Here is a 22,487-nt window from a genome sequence, read left to right on the forward strand (position 1 = left end):
GGTGTTAGTTTACACATGAAGACACAAAGTTCAGGAGTAGCACAGCACGACAGGCAGCATCCCTGGAGAACGGATAGGTGATATTTCAGGTCAGGACCCTTTTAAGACCCCATCCCTTCCTGGCCATTGACAGAGCACGGTGGACAAGTGGACTATTATTCATTTTTTTAAATTACAAATCTGTGTTTTTATTATGTTATCGAATGTGTTTACAGGACATGCTGCTGTAAGCAAAAATATTGTTCCGTCTCAGTACATGTGACAATGAAACACTCGACGACACTGCCCTCCCCACCATCAGAGGGATCAACAGTCCCAAACAGGCAGCCAATATCAACAAAGACCCACAGCACATTCACTCAGATGTTCAGTCGTATCTGGAACAGGCTGCAAGAAGCAAATGTTATTAAGACTTTTAAAAGACATTTGGACTGATATCTGGAAGGGTAAGGGAGTCAATAGGTTTAAGCAGACAGGAGAAAGATGGAATAGGAAGCTGAGAGGTAACTCTTTTCACACAGAGTGTGGTGGGTACATGAAATGAGCTGCCAGAGGAGGGAGGTATTATAACATTTAAAAGACATTTGGACAGGTACTAGGAAAGGTTCAGAAACATCCAGTGAATCATACAGCGAGGAAATAGGCTCTTTAGACTGACATCTGATCTATTTTCCACCCCTTCCAGGAGTCTCGGAGGTGACCTGGCAAGGCTGTCAGGAGTAGGGAATCATAGAGAGAAGAAACAGGCCCTTCAGCCCAACCAATATGACCCATCGACGCGAGTCCCATTTTTGCCTAGATGCCTCTAAACCTTTCCCATTCCTATTGTCTGTTAAACATGTTCATTGCACCTCTCTCAACTTCCACCTCCAGCTCATTTTCTATATATACACCTTCTTCTGTTAAAAAATGGATACAAGCCAAATGGGGGTCTAGCTCAGGAAGATACCTCGCTCAAGTTGAGCCAAAGGGCCGGTTTGGATAGAAATGGGTGACATTTTGTGTCAAGACCTTTCTTTAGACTGAGTCTCAGTCTAAGTCTTTCCTCTGGTCTTCAGACTGACCCAAAGCATTGCCCATTCCTTCTATCCAGAGATGATGCCTGTCCCACTGAGTTACTCTAGAATTTTGTGTCTACCTTGGGTGTAAACCATCATCTGCTGTTCCTTCCTACACAAAGGGCCCGTTTCCTCGCTCTGTGACATTGGAAAGATTTAGAAGGAAATGGGCCAAAGATGTGACATCGTGGACAGCATGGACGAGTTGGGCCGAAGGACCTGTTTCCATGCTGTGAGGCTGTACAACACCCACCGCCAGGTCAGAGAAGCAGTTCACAAAGAGCAAAGATGCGGTCCCGGGCCTCACCTTTAACTCCCAGCTCGTTGGCGTATTTCTGCATTGACACTTTATTGAGGAGGATGATGGAACGCCAGAGTTTGCACAGGCTCACTCGATCCCTAGGAGCAAACGCAGCAATGAGTGGCCTGTGGGTACCGTCAAGGGTCGCGATAAACCATGGTCTCTCCCTCCCCCAGCTCACCAGCACAGGGTGGGACACAGAGCATAGAATCATACATCACCAAAATAGGCCCTTCGGCCCAACTTAGCCCATGTCAACCAAGATGCCCCAACCCCTGCTCTTTGATTCATGTACCTCCCCAAGTGTCTTAAATATCAGGTACACAAAAAAGCTGGAGAAACTCAGCAGGTGCAGCAGCATCTATGGAGCGAAGGAAATAGGCAACGTTTCGGGCCGGCCCGAAACGTTGCCTATTTCCTTCGCTCCATAGATGCTGCTGCACCCGCTGAGTTTCTCCAGCTTTTTTGTGTACCTTCGATTTTCCAGCATCTGCAGTTCCTTCTTAAACGTCTTTTAAATGTTATTGTGCTTGCCTCAGCTTCCTTCACCTGGCAACTTGTTCCACCCACCACCCTCTGCGCGGAAAAGTTGCCCCCCAATTGCCTGGATTGGAAATCTTACTTCTCACCTTAAACATATAAGATTGTTAAGGGTTTGGACACGCTAGAGGCAGGAAACATGTTCTCGATGTTGGGGGAGTCCAGAACCAGGGGCCACAGTTTAAGAATAAGGTGTAAGCCATTTAGAACTGAGACGAGGAAACACTTTTTCTCACAGAGAGGGGTGAATCTGTGGAATTCTCTGCCTCGGAGGGCGGCGGAGGCAGGTTCTCTGGATGCTTTCAAGAGAGAACTAGATAGGGCTCTTAAAGATAGCGGAGTCAGGGGATATGGGGAGGAGGTAGGAACGGGGTACTGATTGGGGATGATCAGCCATGATCACATTAAATGGCTCGAAGTGCCGAATGGCCTGCTCCTGCACCGATTGTCTATTGTCTAAATGCCCTCTGGTTCTCGATCCCCCTACCCTTGGGGGAAAAGACTCGGTGCATTCACCCTGTCAATTCCCCTCATGATTTTACAAGCCATCTATAAGCTCACCATCCCTCAGCCTCCTGCGCGCCAAGGCCTGGCCAACCTCTCCCTATAATTCAGGGCCCTCGAGTCTTAGCAACATCCTCGTAAATCCTCTCTCAACCTTTCCAGTTAAATAACATCCTTCCCACAGCAAGGTGACCAAAACTGAACACAATACTCCAAATGCGGCCTCACCAACGTCTTGTACAACTGTAACACCACATCCCAACTTTTATACCGAGTACCCCGACCGATGAAGGTCAATGTAGCTGAAGCCGCTCTGACCAGATGACCAACCTATCCTACCTGTGACGCCACTTTGGGGAAACTGGACCTGTACTCCTAGATCCATCTGCTCCATAACACTCGCCAAGGACCTGAAACTCTTAGATCAGCTCTGACTCCCAAGGGCGGGCACTGCAGGATATTCCAGCCTCACCGCAGCACCACATGGAACACTGTTTCGAGGAGACGGGTCACCACCCAAAGCTGTCGGCCCAGGACTATAGTAAACAGAGTCCCAGAGGGATACAGCACAAACTCAAGATTGTTTTCTGTGGAACGTCAGAGGTTGAACCAAGCCTCAGCACTGACACAGAACAACCTGCTCCCGTTTTAAAATGCCCAAGCTGCTGAAGGCATGAAAACAGAGACAGGAGTAGACCACTCAGCCCCTCTAGCCTGTCCCTGCCATTGTGGCCAATCTACCCCCTGTCTCAACTCTCAACCCCTCCTCAGTGTCAGTTCCCCGCAGCCTGCAAGACACCATCGTGTTTCTGTCTCTTTCAAATCCTCCCCGTGATCCCACAGATCCCTGGCTCACATAGAACTAACTGTACAACACAGGAACAGGCCCTTCAGCCCATAATGTCTGAGCCAATCATGATTAGAAGTTCAACTGATGTCTTCTATCTGCGTGTGATTCATATCCTTTCATTCCCTGCATATCCATGTAGCTATCTAAAAGCCTTTTAAATGCCACTAACATGTCTGCCTCCACCACCACCCCTGGCAGCTCATTCCAGGCACTGTGTAAAACACTTGTCTCGTACTTTTTTAAACGTTGCCCCATTCACCTGAAAGCTGTGTCCTTTGGCCTGACATTTCCACCCTGCTGTATTAAACACTGGTGTTGGGCTCTGCTGTTCATGCTGCCTCGAGAGAGCAGGCAACATAATCAAAGACCTCTCCCATCTCGGTCATTCCTCTTCCCGTCAGGCAGATGGTACAGAAGCTTGAAAGCGCGCACCACCAGACTCAGGAACAGCTTCTTCCCCTCCGTTATCAGGCTTCTGGGCGGTCCTTCCATAAGCTAGGGTACTGTCCGATTCACCTCTACCCCATGTGTCTGTGGAACTGGTGCGCTACAATGCCGAGAACTATATTCTGCACTCTGTATCTTCCCCATTGTTCTATCTATTATACAAGAGCTTGGCTTGATTGTATTTATGCACAGTATTATCTGATGTTTCGATGGCATGCAAATAAACCTTTCACTGCACTTCTGTACACGTGACAGTAATAAACCTCTACCCCTACAAAGAGGGTGGTGGGTGCCTGGATCCCACTGTTGGGGCTAATGGTGGGGACAGATACCATAGTGGCATTTAAGATGTTTTTAAATAGGCAAATGGATATTCAGGAAACGGAGGGATATGGCAGATAAGAATTGGTCTTGGCATCATATCCAGCGCAGATATCGTGGGCCGAACAGTCTGTCCGTGCTGTACTGTTATAAAGAAAAAAGGAACTGCAGATGCTGGTATACAAAAGAAGAGTACTGGAGTAACGGCAAGTCGGGTGACATCTCTGGAAACCATGGATAGGTGACACTTCTTCAGACTCGCATTAAAATGTCTTCGTCTGAAGAAGGGTCCCGACCCAAAGCGTCACCTTTCCATGATCTCCAGAGATGCTGCCTGACCCGCTGAGTTACTCCAACACTTTGCATCCTTTCGTGCTGCCTGGACTGCCGTATGCCCCACAGGGCTGTAACGAGAGGATGGATACATTATTAGGATTTCACTGTGTTCATGAAAGAAGAACACTTACTTTACACTCAGGATTTCATACAGTCCATGGTCCAGGAGCACCAGTTCTGCCTTTCCATCCGGACCTTTTCTCACCAACACTGCAAACAATAAGGGAAATAACAAAATCAAAGCTGAGGAGGTGAGGGTATTAGATAAAGCTGTCTGAAGAAAGGATGGGTTGAAACAAGAAACTCCTTCCCTGGGTCAGTCCCAGGGTGGAGTCTGAAATGACCCAAATGTCACCCATCCCTTTACTCCAGAGATGCTGCCTGACCCACTGAGTTACTCCAGCATTTTTGTGTCTATTTTCAGCCCCTGCATGTCTGCCTGAGCAGTGTGTTAAGAGATTCCTCGGCACTTCTGCAGCATGCAGTAGAGTTCACAGACGGAGGAGGTGCAGGAAAAGGTGTAACCCCTTCTGCGACTGCGGGGGAAAATGCCTGTGGAGGGGAAGAGATGAGTGGGGAGGGACAAGCAAAGCATGGAGCCATGGAGAGAGTGATCCCTGCTGGAAGCAAAGTGGGAAGATGAGACTGGTGTTGAGATTGGGTGAAAATGGCGGAAATGTCAAAGAATGATGTTTAGTTTAGAGATACAGCACGGAAACAGGCCCTTCGGCCCACCGAGTCCACGCCGGCCAGCGATCCCCGCACATTAACACACGCCTATACACACTAGGGACAATTTACACTTATAACAAGTATACAAACCCAAGCCAATTAACCTACAAACCTGTACGTCTTTGGAATGTGGGAGGAAACCGAAAATCTTGGGAGAAAACCCATGTGGTCACGGGGAGAACGCACAAGCTCCGTACAGACAGCACCCGTAGTCGGGATCGAAACCGGGTCTCCGGCGCTGCAAGGCCGCAACTCTACCGCTGCGCCACCGTGCTGGTAGGGCGAAAGGTAACTCTGGCCCCGTTCAGTCTGCGGGGAGGTGGGATGAGGCCAGATGTGTACATGGACATTTGGCAGAGGGCTATATAAACTAGAAATCGATGTTACGTTGTTCGATAAAGGATCACTGTACAAGTATATAATAGATTGCCTTGTCAGTTTCCAAAGCAGAGCCCTTTAGTAACCTTCCTGGCAGCCCGCACACATTGTACTTGGTAAAATATTTCACTTCTCTCTCTATATATATATATATAGTGTGTTTTTCTCCACAAATATTCTGTGAGAGCAAATTTGATTTATGAATTGGTCAGGACGGATTTCTATTACTCAAACTGGCATAACGAGGCGGTAAACTGTACCAGAGGTGCAACTCTTCCCGATACCTCACTGAGGGAGTAACCGGCACTGGGTCTTACCGTTGCCAGGGTGGGGGTCTGCGTGGATGAAGCCGGTGAAAAATATTTGCTCTGCGAAAGTCCTCACCAGCTTATCCGCTACCTGAGGACAGGGTGGAGGCAAGGAGAGAGATGGTCAGCACGTGGTCCCACACTTCCAGATGCACCACCCCACACCAGAACAGGGCACTGATGGAAATCACCCAGGTACTGGAGTCACACCAGGAGTCATCGAGAGACCCAAACCTTCCCCCACCCCCACAACCACCATCTAACACCAAAAGCAACCAAGGTTCCAACTAAAGTTTAATTTAAAGGTACAGCACAGAAACAGGCCCTTTGGCCCACCGAGTCCGCACACTAACACTATCCTACACACGCTAGGGACAATTTAAACATACCAAGCCAATTAGCCTACAAACCTGTACGTCTTTGGCATGTGGGAGGGAACCGAAGATCTCGGAGAAAACCCATGCAGGTCACGGGGAGAATGTACAAACTCCGTACAGACAGCACCCGTAGTCGGGATCGAACCTGGGTCTCTGGCGTAGCAAGCGCTGCAAGGTGTTCAGTCTTTCTCCATCAATGGCATGCCATAAATGTCCTCTCCCCAGCGGCCCTTGAGTCAGTGCGGAGACACTTGCCCCAGTTGCTGCGTTTGGCAAAGATACCAGATTCAGGAACAGCTTCCCTTAAGAGATTCTTCTTCTGAAGAAGAGTCTCGGCATCTAACGACACCTATCCACGTTCGTCCGAGTTGCTGCCTGACCTGCTGAGTTACCTTTTGTGTATTAACCAGCATCTTCAGTTCTTTGCTTCTACAGCTTCTTCCCACTGTTATCAGACTACAGAACTGTCCCTCCATAAGCTAGGGTGTAGTTCCAATCTTCCAACCTACCTTATTGCACTTTAAAATATGCACTTTCTTTATAACTAGAATCCTATAACGATCTGTTCTGCACAATGGTATTTTTCTCTTTGCATTATCTGTTACACTTGCGTATGGCTTGATTGTACTTCAAATCCAGTGTTAAAACACATTTGTACTCCCTGGCTTTTGACCATGCCTGAGGCTTTGCTTCTGTTTGTGGTGTTTTTGATGTTTCTTTATTTTACATGTCTTTTCCTACTATTTCTTTTGATTGTTATTTTTGGTGTGTATTAACTTTTTTGTCAATGATTAGTGATGTACAGCACTTTGTTGCAGCTATGTTTGTTTTTAAAGTGCTGTATAAATAAAATTATTATTATTATTATTATTATTACTCATGTATAGTATGATTATTTACACTATATCTCCATGCGTGCGATAATAATAAACCACTACCAGCCTCTTGTGGTGTCTTTAGCAAAAGAGTGGCAGAGCCCCATACTTAGATTGCACTGCGCAGGTCTTGACTCCCTACCTAGGAAAGAGTAGACTTTTAGTTTAGTTAAGTTTAGTTTAGAGATACAGCGCATAAACTGGCCCTTTGGCCCATCAAGTCCGTGCCGATCAACGATCACCCCACACACTAACACTAACCTGCACACCAGGGACAACTTATAATCTTTACCAAACACAATTAACCAGCAAACCTGTACGTCTTTGGAGTGCTGGAGGAAACCGGAGCACCCAGAGAAAACCCACACAGTCACAGGGAGAATGTACAAACTCCGTATGGAGAGCACCCGTTGTCAGGGTCAAACCCGGGCCACGGGCGCTGTGAGCCGGCAGCTCTACCGCTGCGCCACCGTGCCGCCGCGCGTGGTGTCGTGCGCTCGAGGGAGTGCAGAGATGGCCCTGAGATATGGATTAGTCCTATGACAAAGAATGAGCTGCCTGGACCCATAGTCTGGAATTTAGAGGAATGAATTGTGAGGCAATTGCCAGGGCCTGCGTACTAGGCCCCAAACATCTTCATCCGCTTCATCAGTGACCTCGCTTCCATCATCAGTCAAGATCCTTCACCCTTGAACATCAATGTATTTTTGGGCATTGCAAGAAGTATCCTGGCATTGGGCATGAATATAACACATTCAAGCTGGTCAATTGGATGCCAATACTGAACGACTGCAGGCCTGAAGGCCTCCCTGCTGTGTTGTAATGCACTTACCAGACCAAAGGTGTTCTAGTATTGTCTTCCACAACCAGATGTGTTAAGTATGCACAAGGCTCAGTGTGATGGCTGCAGGGACTGGACAGTCAAGAAGCCAGAGATGGAGAGCTCGGCAACATGGTGCCAATGCTGTAGGAAGAGTTTGTACATTCTCCCTGTGACCGCATGGGTTTCTCTGGACGATCCGGTTTACACCCACACTCCAAAGACGTGAAGTTTTGTAGGTTGATTGGTTTTAATAAAATTGTCCCTGCTGTGTAGGGTAGTGTTAGCTTGCGGGCCTGTTTCCGTGCTGTATCTCGAAAGGAAAGTATCTTTAAAGTAAAGGGGCTGTCCCACTTGGGCGACCTAATTGGCGAGTTTAGAAGAATTTGAAAAAATGACATGTTGAAGACTAGCTACGATGAGCTATGACTAAATTCGGGAAAATTGGACACCGAATAGTGGAGAGTGAAGACAACCTCCTTCGACCTCCCTTCGACTATGATGGAGACTATCGACGACTACATTCGACTACCCTCGATTACCCAAGACTAACATGCCGACCTAATACGACTAAACCTACGAGTAAAAAAGTATTGTTTTTTTCCATGGTGGCCTTTTTTTACTAGCGGGGATTTTTTTACATATTAAACAAAAAACGCCGCGACCTAGCTGAGGCCTCGAGTACGCGGAGACCACTCTTGAGCATGAAGGAGAGTTACGAGGACCTCCTACGACCTTGTGTCGACCATGCTGCGAGTACGAGTCGAGGGCAAACTCGCCAGAACTCGCGGATTAGGTCGCCCAAGTGGGACAGGCCCATAAAGCAACAACCTCTCCCGCAATGCCAGCAAATCGATGGAGCTAGTTATTGACTTAAGGTGCTGAAGTGGTCGTAAGCATCAGGTACTGCTGTGAATATCACCACCAATTTGTCCTGGAACAATCACATTAACACTATGGCCAATAAGACACACCAACACTGCTAAATCCTCAAAAGACAAAGGAAATTCAGCAAGCCTTCAATGGCTCTTACCAATTTCTAAAGATGCACCATAAAGAAAGCATCCTATTGGGATACATAACAGGTTGGATTGGCAACAGCTCTGCCCAAGATCAAATGAAATTTCGGAGAGTTGTGGACGTAGCCCGATCTATCACACAGACCAGCCTCCCCACCATCTACTCCATCCACACTTCATATGGTCTCATGAAAGCAACCAACATAATGAAGAACCATCACATCTCGGTCATTTCTCTCTCCTCTCACCCTCTGGGAAGACGCAAAGCATGTACCACCACATTCAAAAGCGGCTTCCGACTACTGTACTCCTTTCCTGTACAAGGAAAGGATGAATTCCTGATCTTCCCATCTACCACGTTGTGGCCCGTGCACTATAAAAAAAAAATCTGCACTTTCTCTGCCGTTGTAACACTATATTCTGCACAGTTTTCTTCCTCATTTTGCACAACCAAGTGTATTTCTATATGACCTGATTATACCCACCTATATTCTGATATGACTGGATAGCACATGAAACAAAGGTTTTCCACTCTATCTCAGTGCACCGGTCAATAATAAACCAATACCAATATAAGCTTTAAACAAAATTCAAACACGAGTGTACACTGTGAATGTAATCATGTTTTATCTTTCCACTGACTGGTCAGCTGGCAACAAATGATTTTCACTGTATCACGGTACGCGCGACAACAAACTAAAAATGTGACCTTGCAGAGTCACGACCCGTCCTGATCTGACAAACCCCCTCAGAATGTATTGGGCACTGACCTGTAACCCTCCCGTCCCTTCCACCCACCGTCTAACACCCTGCCTGGGGTCATGTGCAGAGGTGACTGATACCCCTGACATGGTCGCCAGACAGATGGGAATGAAACTGCCCGCACGGCACCTTGTGTGTACTTACATCTTTCACCGTCACGCCCCGACGCTTCATGTCCTCGATGTCGGTGACCTTGCAGCCCTCACAGTATTCGGCGGTCAGGATCCGCTGAAAGGGAACGCGCACACAGATCAGGCAGAGGGAAACCTAATACTCTCTGTACATCCCGAGGGCCACAACTGTGCCCAGATGCTGCAAGTAGCTTGTGTATAATGACAACATTTAACAGACACTTGGACAGGTACATGGATGGGGAAGGTTTAGGGCGATTTGGGTCTACAATGGGTACTTGGGGTTAGCTTGGATGGGGCATCTTGGTCGGCATGGGCAAGTTGGACCTAAGAACCTATTTCAGTGACTTATGCTGATGATTCTCAGAGTGTAAGGGGCGAGGAAGGCGGAACGCAGGGCCAAGGGGATTAATGTCTCCAGTACCGGGATATCCCAATCATTGCTAATCTCCCCTCCTCTTCTCCCTTTCTCACTTCCTTAAAACCAGTATAGTTCTTCATTTTCCCAGTCCTGAGCACATGGAACAGTTCAGCACAGGAACAGGACCTGTCTGTGCCGAACCTGATGCCGTCCATATCCCTCCATTCCCTGTATATCCATGTATTTATCTTGTAGCCTCACTCTCTGTATCCACCACACTCTGTAAAATAAAAAAAACCTGCCCTTCACACTCTCTTATAACTTTGCCCCCCCCTCACTTTAAAGCTTTGGGCGGCATTGTGGGGCGCAGCAGTAGAGTTGCTACCGCACAGCGCCAGAGGCCCGGATTTGAACCTGACTGCGGGTGCTGTCTGTACGGAGCTTGTATGTGCTCCTGATGAGCGCATGGGTTTTCCCCGGGTGCTCCTGTTTTCTCCCACACTCCAAAGACGTACAGGTTAATTTGTAGGTTAATTTGGCTTCAGTGAGGAAAAAAAAAAATTGTCCCTAGCGTGTAGGGTGGTGCTAGTGTACGGGGGTGATCGAAGGGCCTGTTTCCTCGCTGTATCACCAAACTAAACTATGCCCTCTGGTCTTTGATATTTCCTAGCTCATTTTGCAGACAAGTAACTCAGGATCTTGGTCGTCTCAGGAAACCCGGAAGTGAGATCTGGTGCTGCATTGCAGCCAACACACCTTCCAATATTGACAGAGGAGGCAGCACTGTGCCAGTGTGATGAGTTACCATTAATAAGATTAGAGACATTCACTGCTCAAGGGATCATCTGTAGGACAGAAAACAGCACAGCAACAGGCCCTTCGGCCCATGACGTCCGTGCCAACCACAATGCCAAGTTAAACTTACCCCACAAGTACGTGAAGACAGCGAGTGCGTTTGGTGGAAAAATAAAAGAATGCAGTATCAGGATAATCTTAGAACATGAATATTCATTTACAGCCCAGATTTCATTTTATTTAGTTGAGAGATACAGCATGGAAACAGACCCTTCAGTCCACTGAGTTCACGGTGACCATCGATCACTAGTTCTATGTTATCCCACTTTCTCATCCACTCCCTACGGACCAGGAACAATTCTCATCCACTCCTCACACAAATAGGGACAATTTACAGAAGACAATTCACCTACATAACCGTATGTCTTTGGGATATGGGAGGAACCCGTAGGAAACCCACCCAGTCAGAGAGAGAAGCTACAAACTCGAATAGTGAAAGGCCTGGATAGAGTGGATGTAGAGAGGATGTTGCCACTGGTGGGAGATTCCAGGGCCAGAGCCATAGCCTCAGAATAAAAGAATGAAACTTCAGAAATGAGAAGATGAGGACTTTCTTTAGTCAGAGGGTGATGAATCTGTGGAATTCATTGCCACAGAAGGCTGTGGAGGCCAAGTCAACGGATATTTATTTAAGGTGGAGATTGATAGGCTTTTAGATTGGTATGGATGTCAGGGGTTATGGGGAGAAGGCAGGAGAATGGGGTTGAGAGGGAACAATAGATCAGCCAGGATTGAAAGGCGGAGTGGACTTGGTGGGCCGAACTCGTGAACTCTGCACAGACAGTAACGGAGGTCAGGATGGAATCTGGGTCTCTGGTGCTGTGCCGCCCTGATGAAGGGGCATCAGGATACAGCTCCTGCAGCCTCACCTTGCTGGTCTGCTTCCAGTACACCTTGGGAATGACGAGAAATTTGAAGTGACTGAGATCTTGCGCACAGCGCTCGGCATTGCGGGCTTCATTCTCAAAGTCCAGTTCCTGGGCCAGAGTTCCCTTCAGGTCCTGTGGACACAGAATATGAAACACAGCTGTGACACTATACTAGTTTCAAGATACAGCAGGGTACAGACCCTTGGGCCGACCAGTGATCCCCGCTATCCCACACACGAGGGACAATTTATTATTTTTTACCAAAGCCAATTAACCTACAAATCTGCACGTCTTTGGAGTGTGGGGGGAAACCGGAGCACCCGGAGAAAACCCACGCGATCATGGGAAGAACGTACAAACTCTGTACAGAGAGCACCCGCAGTCAGGATCGAACTTTGAATCTATACTTGGTATTATGCTTGTGTATATTTCTGTACAGTATGATTTGATCTGACTAAATAGCTGACAAACAAAAGATTTTCATGGTATCTTGGTATATGTGACAATAATAAACCGGTATCAATAGATAATAGACAATAGGTGCAGGAGTAGGCCATTCAACCCTTCGAGCCAGCACCGCCATTCAATGTGATCATGGCTGATCATCCCCAATCAGTACCCCATTCCTGCCTTCTCCCCATATCCCCTGACTCCGCTATTTTTAAGAGCCCTATCTAGCTCTCTCTTGAAAGTATCCAGAGAACCTGCCTCCACCGCCCTCTGAGGCAGAGAATTCCACAGACTCACCACTCTCTCTGAGAGAAAGTGTTTCCTTGTCTCCGTTCTAAATGGCTTACTCCTTATTCTTAAACTGTGGCCCCTGGTTCTGGGCTCCCCCAACATCGGGAACATGTTTCCTGCCTCTAGCATGTCCAAACCCTTAATAATCTTATATGTTTCAATGAGATTCCCTTCTAAACTCCAGAGTGTACAAGCCCAGCTGCTCCATTCTCTCAGCATATGACAGTCCCGCCATCCCGGGAATTAACCTTGTAAATCTACGCTGCACTCCCTCAATAGCAAGAATGACCTTCCTCAAATTAGGAGACAAAAACTGCACACAATACTCCAGGTGTGGTCTCACTAGGGCCCTGTACAACTGCAGAAGGACAACAGCAGAATCGATACCACAATAAAACTGCTGGAGGATTTCTGCAGGACTGATGCACGCTCCCCACTTGTAACATCAACTATCTCCCCGCCCCCCACCGTCCAAAAGATGCTGCCCAACCCACCTCTTATAACTCAAAACTCAGGTAAAATAACATCCACGTCTTTTTTGTCAACATCCTTTACATCTTAACAACATCTTGCCTATCGCACCTGCGATACAGTCCAACATATTGTCAATTTTCCCAATTGCCCGATGAACCTGCATGTTAATTCTCAATGAAAGGCTGATCGTGCTGGCGTAACTCAGCGGGTCAGGCAGCATCCCTGAGGAACATGGATAGGTGATGTCTTCAAGACTGAAGAAGGGTCATGAGCCAAAACATCGCCTATCTGTGTTTTCCAGCGATGCTGCCTGACCTGCTGAGTTATTCCAGCATGTTTTGCCTTTCCTTGGTTTCCACAATAAACATAAACACTTTCCCACCATTTTTTTAATAAAGGCCCATCTTTTGATTTTTTCCACCGACTAGACATCCCCAACATTTGGCGCATTGGCCATTTCCTTGACAATTCACCAATCCCATCATCATGTGTATGAATCTTCATAGTCGCCCCACAGCCCACACTGCCACCTAGCTTTGCATCATCAGCCGACACGTATGTGTTACACTTAATTCCTTCTGTACAAACCACCGTTGCAGACTGTGGGCAGCTGGGAGCCTGGCATCCAATCCCTGCATAAACCCCCCCTGTAAATAGCCCTACTATTCCAAACATTTCACCACACAGTTGCACTAGATTCACCAAGGCCTGCTGGATCTCCTATTTGCTAAAGATTTTAACTCCCCTTCCCGTACTGACCTTTCTGTCTCTGGCCTCCTCGATTACCAGAGTGAGGCCACAGACAAACTGGAATGTTGAATTCTCCCATTTTAGTGGCACCCTCCCATCCCCCACCCTAGTGCGCATTCATTTCCCAAATATCCCACCCCACTTTCCCCACTATTTCCCTCCCTCCGGCTTTACATTTCACTTCACCTCTCTCCTTACCTAACTCCCTTTTGTCCCTTTTACATCTCTGGTCTTTGTTCACCCATCTGCCAACTTGGACAGGTTGGGTGAGTGGGCAGATGCATGGCAGATGCAGTTTAAAGTGGATAAATACGAGGTTATCCAGTTTGGTGACAAAAACAGGAAGGCAGATTGTTATCTGAATGGTGTCAAGTTGGGAAAAGGGGAAATACAACAAGATCTGGGGGTCCTTGTTCATCAGTCAATGAAAGTGAGCATGCAGGTACAGCAGGCAGTGAAGAAAGCTAATGACATGTTGGCCTTCATAACAAGAGGAGTTGAGTATAGGAGCAAAGAGGTCCTTCAGCAATTGTATAGGGCGCTGGTGAGACCACACCTGGAGTATTGTGTGCAGTTTTGGTCTCCAGATTTGAGGAAGGACATTCTTGTTATTAAGGGAGTGCAGTGTAGGTTCATGAGGTTGATTCCCGGGATGGCAGGACTGTCATGTGTTGATAGAATGGAGCGGCATGACTTAATAACCCTGGAATTTAGAAGGATGAGAGGGAATCATGTTGAAACATATAAGATTATTAAGGGATTGGACGCGCTAGAAGCAGGAAAAATGTTCCGAATGTTGCGGGAGTCCAGAACTAGGGGCCACAGTTTAAGAATAAGGGATAGGCCATTTGGAACGGAGATGAGGAAAACCTTTTTCACCCAGAGAGTTGTGAATCTGTGGGATTCTCTGCCTCAGAAGGCAGTGGGGGCCAATTCTCTGGATGCTTTCAAGAAAGAATTAGATAGTCTCTTAAATATAGTGGAGTCAAGAGATATGGGGAGGAGGCAGGAACGGGGTACTGATTGTGGATGATCAGCCATGATCACAGTGAATGGCGGTGCTGGCTCGAAGGGCCGAATGGCCTCCTCCTGCACCTATTGTCTGTTGACTGTTAGCCAAACAGTATCCTCCAGTATCTTGCATTTTAATTTTGTTCAATCTAATTGAAGACCTTCTGAAAATGCAAATAGACCATATCAGCTGCTTTGTTTTAGATTCTGCTCGCTACAACCTTCCCAGAGATTTGTCCAGTGAGAGTCTCCTTTTAGAAACGTCACCTATCCATGATCTCCAGAGATGCTGCCTGACCCACAGAATTATGGCTTCACCGGCATTGTGTCTTTCAAAAAAAAACTTTACAAGATAGATCGTGGACATGTTGTAGCTAGTGTCGTGTGATCAGACTACAACTACGCCCGTGTTATAGAAACATAGAAAATAGGCGCAGGAGTAGGCCATTCAGCCCTTCGAGCCTGCACCACCATTCAATATGATCATGGCTGATCATCCAAAATCAGTACCCTGTTCCTGCTTTTTCCCCCATATCACTTGATTCCTTTAGCCCTATGAGTGAAATCTAACTTTTCTCTTGAAAACATTAAACACACGACAATCTGTTCAAGAACCAGTTACTCCAGCATTTTGAGCCTATCTTCGATGTAAACCAGCATCTGCAGTTCATTGTTCTCCTATCAGCATCAACTTAACATTCTGCGACTCTCACCTGCAAAACCCAGCTGAATGCAAACTTCGGATGCATGAACTGAACTATGGTCAAGAGGAACTCAAGGGTCAGGATATCTCCATCAAACCGGTCCCGGAGATCGATAAATTGAATCTGAAAGCAGGTGGAGAAAGAAGGTTATTTAAACAAGTCTGAAGCAAGAACCTGCACTGTGGGGCGGCACGGTGGCGCAGCGCTAGACTTGCTGCCTTACAGCGGCAGAGACCCAGGTTCCATCCTGCCCACAGGTGCTTTAGGCTTGGCACACAGCGTGGAAACAGGCCCTTTGGCCCATTGAGTCTGCACCGACTGCAAATCCTCAAGGGGCTGTCCCACTTGGGCGACCTAATTGGCGAGTTTAGAAGAGTTTGAAAAAAAATGACATGTTGAAGACCTCCTTCAACTATGTTGAAGACTAGCTACAACTAACTTCGGGAACATTGGACACCGAACAGTGGAGAGTGAAGACAACCTCCTTTGATCTCCTTCGACCCCTCTTCGACTATGATGAAGACTCTCTACGACTACCTTCCAATAACATGCTGACCTACTACAACCTACCAAGACTAAACCTACGAGTAAAAAAAGTAGCGATGTTTTCCATGGTGACCTTTTTTTTACTTGCGGGCATTTTTTAACATATTGAAAAAACCGCCGCGATGTAGCTGAGGCCTTGAGTACGCGGGGACCACTCTCGAGCATGAAGGAACGCTACAAAGACCTCCTACAACCCAGTGTCGACCATGCTGCGAGTAAGAGTCGAGGGCAAACTCGCCAGAACCCAATGTCGACCATGCTGCGAGTACGAGTCGAGGGCAAACTCGCCAGAACTCACGGATTAGGTCGCCCAAGTGGGACAGGCCCTTCACTACACTAGCACTATCCTACACACTAAGGACAACTTACAATTTTACAGAAGCTAAATAACCTACAAACCTGTACGTATTTGGAGTGTGCGAGGAATCCAGAGCACGTGGAAAAACAACCACGCGGTCACAGGGAAAACGTAAAACTCTGTACAGACAGCACCCGTAGTCAGGATCGAACCCACGTCTCTGGGGCTTTAAGGTAGTAACTCTACCACTGTACAACCGTGCTGCCCTCTGTACCGTGCTGTCAGTACAGAGTTTGCATGTTTCCCCTGTGACCGTGTGGGTTTCCTCCCACATACAAAGGCACGCAGGGTTATAGGTTAATTCTGTAAATTTTCCCTAGCGTTTAGCATAGACCTAGTATACTTTGGTCAGCGCGGACCCAGTGTTTTCCATGCTGTATCGCTAAACTAAACTAATTTGTGCCCTGGGTTATCCATCCAGCTGAAGTGGTTCTTCTTAATCAGAATACTTTTAACTAACGTCTGCCAGTGTAATCAAGTTTCACTCACGTCCTGGCCATTGCCTCTTCTTCCCTTTCCCATCAGACAGAATATACCAAAACCTTGAAAGCACGCACCGCCAGATTCAGGAACAGTTTGTTCCCAACCCTTATCAGACGACTGACGATCCTGCCATGAACTTGGATTTTGTCCTGATCTTTCAACCAACCTCATTGTAGGATCCTGTACTTTAAAAAAAAAAAAAATCTTGCGACTAACTCTAAAACGTTGTAACACCATATTCTGCACTCCGGTATTTCCCCCCTTTGCACTCTCTGTTGTACTTGTATGTGTTGTAGTTTTTAGTTTTAGTTTTAGAGATACAGCGCGGAAACGGGCCCTTCAGCCCACTGGGGCCGGGCTGACCAGCGATCCCAGTATATTAACACTATCCTACACACACACACACGAGGGACAATGTTTACATAGTGGGACCACAGATGGCGCAATGGGCTAAGTGTTCGGCTGGCAACCGGAAGGTAGCCGGTTCGAATCCTGCTTGGGGGGCAAGACACTTCACCCACCTTTGCCTGTGTGTAAATGTAATGTAATTGTGTGAAGCACTTTGGGGTCAATGCAAGTTGACTAAAAATGTGCTATATAAATAAGATTATTATTATTTACCCAGCCAATTTACCTACATACCTGTACGTCTTTAGAGCGTGGGAGGAAACTGAAGATCTCGTAGAAAACCCAAGCCACCCAAACCCAAGCCATAGAGAGAACGTACATACTCCGTACCCATTGCACAGCACCCATTGTCGGGATCAAACCCGGGTCTCCAGCGCTGCAAGCGCTGTAAGGTAGCAACTCTCCACATTGAATGTACATTACGATCTAATTGAATACCATGCAAAGCTTTTCCCTGTACCTTGTGACAATTCTTGTGACAATAATAAACTGATACTAATACCAAATTGATTGCTTTTCTTCTTTAACTAGCAAGCTCACACTGCCTTAGGCAAATTGAACTCTAAGAACGCCGATATATTTGTTCAAGAAGGAACTGCAGATGCTGGAAAATCGAAGGTAGCCAAAAATGCTGGAGAAACTCAGCAGGTGCGGCAGCATCTATGGAGCGAAGGAAATAGGCAACGTTTCGGGACGAAACGTTGCCTATTTCCTTCGCTCCATAGATGCTGCCGCACCCGCTGAGTTTCTCCAGCATTTTTGTCTACGTCGATCTATTCAACAATTACCCAAGTTCCAGGCAAAAGATGAGCCTCGGGATGTCGTGGGATTTTTCCACTCCAGTGCAGTAATGTAGGGAGTCCGATTTTTCACTTTATGCTCTCAAATGGGTGTAAAAAATCGACAGCATCAGTTAAAAACAAAACCGTGGCGGTGTGGGCAAAACTTATTCCTTGGCCAAGCTGCCAGGCCGTCACATCAAGGCACATTGGTGCTGCCTGCTGAACATGCAAAGACTCTCTTAAGTGCAGCACCATGAAGAATTGAGCCAACACTTCAGATTTAAAGCCCAGCCGACCCGTCTCGAGCATCACACTAAAGTCACTGGCTGCACGCAAGCAGACTCGACAGACACACGATGTGGAAAAGAGCCCTTTAGCCCATCGTGTACTGACCATCGAGCACTCCTTTACACTAATCTTAAACCAATCCCACTTTGTAACTGACGAATTAGAAAATAAAAGGGAGGATTTTGTGGTAGCTTTATGGTTAGACCCTGGTTAGACCAAATCTGCCACAGCTCTGACACTGTATTTGGACTCAGGAGTCATACAGAAGGAAACAGGCCCTTCAGCCCAACCTGTCCATGCCAACCAAGAAGCCCAGTCTACGCTGGTCCTACCTGTCCACACCTGGCCCATAGAAGGATGTCGTCAAGCTGGAAAGTGTGCAGAGAAGATTTACGAGGATGTTGCTTGGACACGAGGGCCTGAGCTATAGGGAGAGGCTGGGAAGGCTAGGACTCTATTCCTTGGACCGAAGGGCGATCTTACACAGGTTATACAAGTTAATGAGGGGAATAGATAGTGTGAATACACAGTCTTTTTCCCCAATGTCTGGTCATCAAGAACTAGAGAGTGGTGAATCTCTGGAACTCTCTGCCACAGAGGGTAGTTGAGGCCAGTTCATTGGCTATATTTAAGAGGGAGTTAGATGTGGCCCTTGTGGCTAAGGGGATCAGGGGGTATGGAGAGAAGGCAGGTACGGGATACTGAGTTGGATGATCAGCCATGATCATATTGAATGGCGGTGCAGGCTCGAAGGGCCAAATGGCCTACTCCTGCACCTAATTTCTATGTTTCTATGTTAGAGGGATTAGGATTTTTTGGTGACAGGGGAAGGATTTTCACCCTGGGGGAAAAGTGTTCTGAATGTCTATCTATGCCCACCTACTGTCCCGCACGTCTTTAGAACACGAGACAAAGCTGGAGCATCTGAAAGAAGCCCATGCAGTCACAGGGAGAACATGCAAACTCCACACACACACACACACACACACACACGCACACACATATACAGACAGACTCACTCGAGGTTGTGAATGAAGATGCGTCTCTGAATCTATGAGGCAGCATCTACCAGTTGTGCCATCGTGCTGCAGATTACCTAGAGTTATACAGCACATAAATAACCCCTTCAGCCCCTCAACCATACACACCATTACACCCATCGCTCCAGTCCTATTTGCCCCCATTTGGCCTACATTCCTCTATCCACTTCATATCCAAGTACCTGTCTAAATGCCTTTTAAACGTTGCAATTCTACCTACTTCTCTCACTTCCTCTGGCAGCTCGTTCCATATACCCCCCCGCCCTGTGTGAAAATGTTACCCCTCAGAACTCCTTTTAAATTTTTCTCCCCTCAAGGCTGTGCCCTCTAGTCCTAGATTTCTCCACCTTAGGGAAAGACCCGACTACGCCCCGCAACATTTCATCATCAACCATTACGAGATCGCTCCTCAGCTTCCTACACTTCAGTGAGAGTAAATAACCAAACCAATCTCTCCTTATAACTACTGCGGGCAGCACAGCGGTAGATTTGCTGCCTCACAGCGCCGGAGAACCAGGTTCGATCCTGACTACGAGTGCTGGCGGTACAGAGTTTGTCCGTTCTCCTCGTGACCTGCGTGGGTTTTCCCCGTTGCTCCGGTTTCATCCCACGCTCCAAAGACATACAGGTTTGCAGGCTAATTGGCTTGGTAACATTTTTAATTGACCCCAGTGCGTGTAGGATAGTGTTAGTGTGCGGGGATCACTGGTCGGCACGGACTCGGTGGGCCGAAGGACCTAGTTTCCACGCTGTATCTTTAGAACAAAAAAACAACTGCCTTTCATTCCAGGCAACATCCTGGTGTATTTCTTCTGCATCCACTGTCCATGTAGCGTGGTGACCAGAACTGCACATAATATTCTAAGATAGACACAAAATGATGGGGTAACTCTGCAGGACAGGCGGAATCTCTGGAGAGAAGGAATGGGTGACGTTTCGGGTCAGTACCCTTCTTCGGACTCTGAAGAAGGTTCTCGACCCAAAACGTCACAAATTCCTTCTCTCCAGAGAGTTACTCCAGCATTTTGTGTCTATCTTCGGTTTAAACTAGCATCTGTAATTCCTGCCCGCACATAATATTGCAGGTGCAGCCTGGCCAATGTTTGGTACAGCTGCAGCATACCAGCCAATTTCTTATACTCAATGCCGTGACTTATAAGGGCAAGGATGTCTCCATCACTACCCATCCACCCATGGAAAGAGGCCCTTCGGCCCACCGAGTCTACGCCGACCATCGATCACGGGCTCACACTAGTTCGATGCTATCCCACTTTTTCATCCACTTCCTAACACACTAGGGGGCAATTTACAGAGGGCCAATTAACCTACAAACCCGCACGTCTTTTAGGATGTGGGGGGAAACCGGAGGAAACCCATGTGGTCACAGGGAGAACGTGCAAACTCCACACACACACACACAGACAGCACCCGGTCAGGATTGAACCCGGGTCACTGGCGCTGCGAGGCAGCCACCCTACCAGCTTTGCCACCCTGCGCCTTAATGACCAAATTCTTAACATCGACTGTGAAACCAAGTAAATATTTCTCTGTTTGATTCAGCCGAGGACAAGTCAAGGTGGTAATTTGAAGTCGGCAGTGTGTTGCTTTTTGGTGTTAACATTGGGGTGGTGCGTGGAGCCAGAGCTCGGATCTGGGCCGTGGGTGCAGTGGAGGGACTTACTTTAACGGCCACGGGTGTCCCGTCCTGCAGCTCTGCCTTGTGGACTTGAGAGAGACTGGCCGCTGCAAATGGCTCCGGATCAAAGCGCTTGAACATCACTTGCGGGGTGCTCTTAAAATCTTCAAAGAACAAGAGATCAAGCTGCCAATATCAAAAAGAGAAGGTTGAAGAATATCTTGGACATACATCTACTTCAGGAGAATGGTATGGAGGGGGAGTTCACCAAGATGGGGTCGGCCCTTGACCTGGTTCAGACCCAGACTGGAGGTGGCCAGCGCTCAGGGTCAGACACAAGGACGAGTCTCACCCCGGTTACTCCATGTCCCCTCTCCAATCAGACAAGAGGTACAGGAATGTGAAAATACATGCCTCCAAATTCAGGGACAGTTTCTTCCCCGCTGTTATCAGGCAACTGAACATCTGATCACCAACTAGAGAGTGGTCCTGAGCTCTTAACTACACCATGGGAGACGTTTGAACTGTCTTTAATCGGACGTTACTGGGCTTCATCTTGCACTGATCATTGTTCCCCTTATCCTGTACTTTGCGGGTCCCGTTTGTAATCATGTCTAGTTTTTCTGCTGAAGGGATAGCACGCAATAACACGCTGTACCTCAGTACACGTGACAATAAACCAAACTGGTTCAGACCAAGACCAGAGGAGGTCAGTGCCCAGGGTCAGATCCGCACCAGAGGATGTCAATGTGCAAGCTCAGATCCCGACCAAATGAGGCCAGTGCAGAGGGTCAGAGCCTGACCCGGACTAGAGGAGGTTGGTGGCCGGAGTTATGCCCCAGTCCCACTTAGGAAACCAGAACGGAAACCTCTGGAGTCTTTGGCCCCACCCAAGGTTTCCGTGTGGTTCCCAGAGGTTTTTGTCAGTCTCCCTACCTGCTTCCACTACCTGCAACCTCCGGCAACCACCTGCAACCTCCGGGAACCGCACGAAACCTTGGGTGGGGCGCAAAGTCTCCAGAGGTTTCTGTTCAGGTTTCCTAAGTGGGACAGGGGCATTTGACTCTGACCCGGTTCAGACCCAGACCAGGAGGTCGGTGCCCACGGTCAGACCAAACAAGGGAGGCTCATGCACGAAACAAACAAATAAATAAAACGGTGTCCATCTTAAATGCAGAGCAGAGAAGGGTTGGTCACAGGGTCAGACACAATTGAAGTGCTCATCAACCCGAGCAGATGTGAGTAGTTCCTCTGCTGAGACTCCCTGACACTGAGGGACCTATAGGACTGAGGTGGGAGCTCGGTGCAGAGCTGAGGGGGAGGTTTGTTTACCAGCGGGCAAGCAGTGACTGGCCAAACGAGACAACAACCTTTCTCTCAGCAAGACAAAGGAGATAGTGATCGACATCAGGAGGTGAAGGG

The 22,487-nt window shown here is 47.7% G+C and overlaps 1 protein-coding gene across 1 annotated transcript in view; it reads right to left on the reverse strand.

The window, feature by feature from the left end:
* adck5 (aarF domain containing kinase 5) overlaps nt 1–22,487 on the reverse strand; it is a 62,394-nt gene that overhangs the window by 2,547 nt on the left and 37,360 nt on the right. Inside the window, exons 6-12 of the mRNA XM_055665536.1 lie at nt 21,111–21,251; nt 15,534–15,647; nt 11,845–11,976; nt 9,773–9,856; nt 5,785–5,866; nt 4,489–4,567; nt 1,366–1,457 (exon numbers count right to left, since the gene is read on the reverse strand). Coding sequence (XP_055521511.1) covers nt 1,366–1,457; nt 4,489–4,567; nt 5,785–5,866; nt 9,773–9,856; nt 11,845–11,976; nt 15,534–15,647; nt 21,111–21,251 — 724 coding nt within the window. The remainder of the gene's footprint in view (nt 1–1,365; nt 1,458–4,488; nt 4,568–5,784; nt 5,867–9,772; nt 9,857–11,844; nt 11,977–15,533; nt 15,648–21,110; nt 21,252–22,487) is intronic.

This window comes from Leucoraja erinacea, chromosome 2 (assembly GCF_028641065.1).
Source record: "Leucoraja erinacea ecotype New England chromosome 2, Leri_hhj_1, whole genome shotgun sequence".
NCBI classification, from domain to species: Eukaryota; Metazoa; Chordata; class Chondrichthyes; order Rajiformes; family Rajidae; genus Leucoraja; species Leucoraja erinaceus.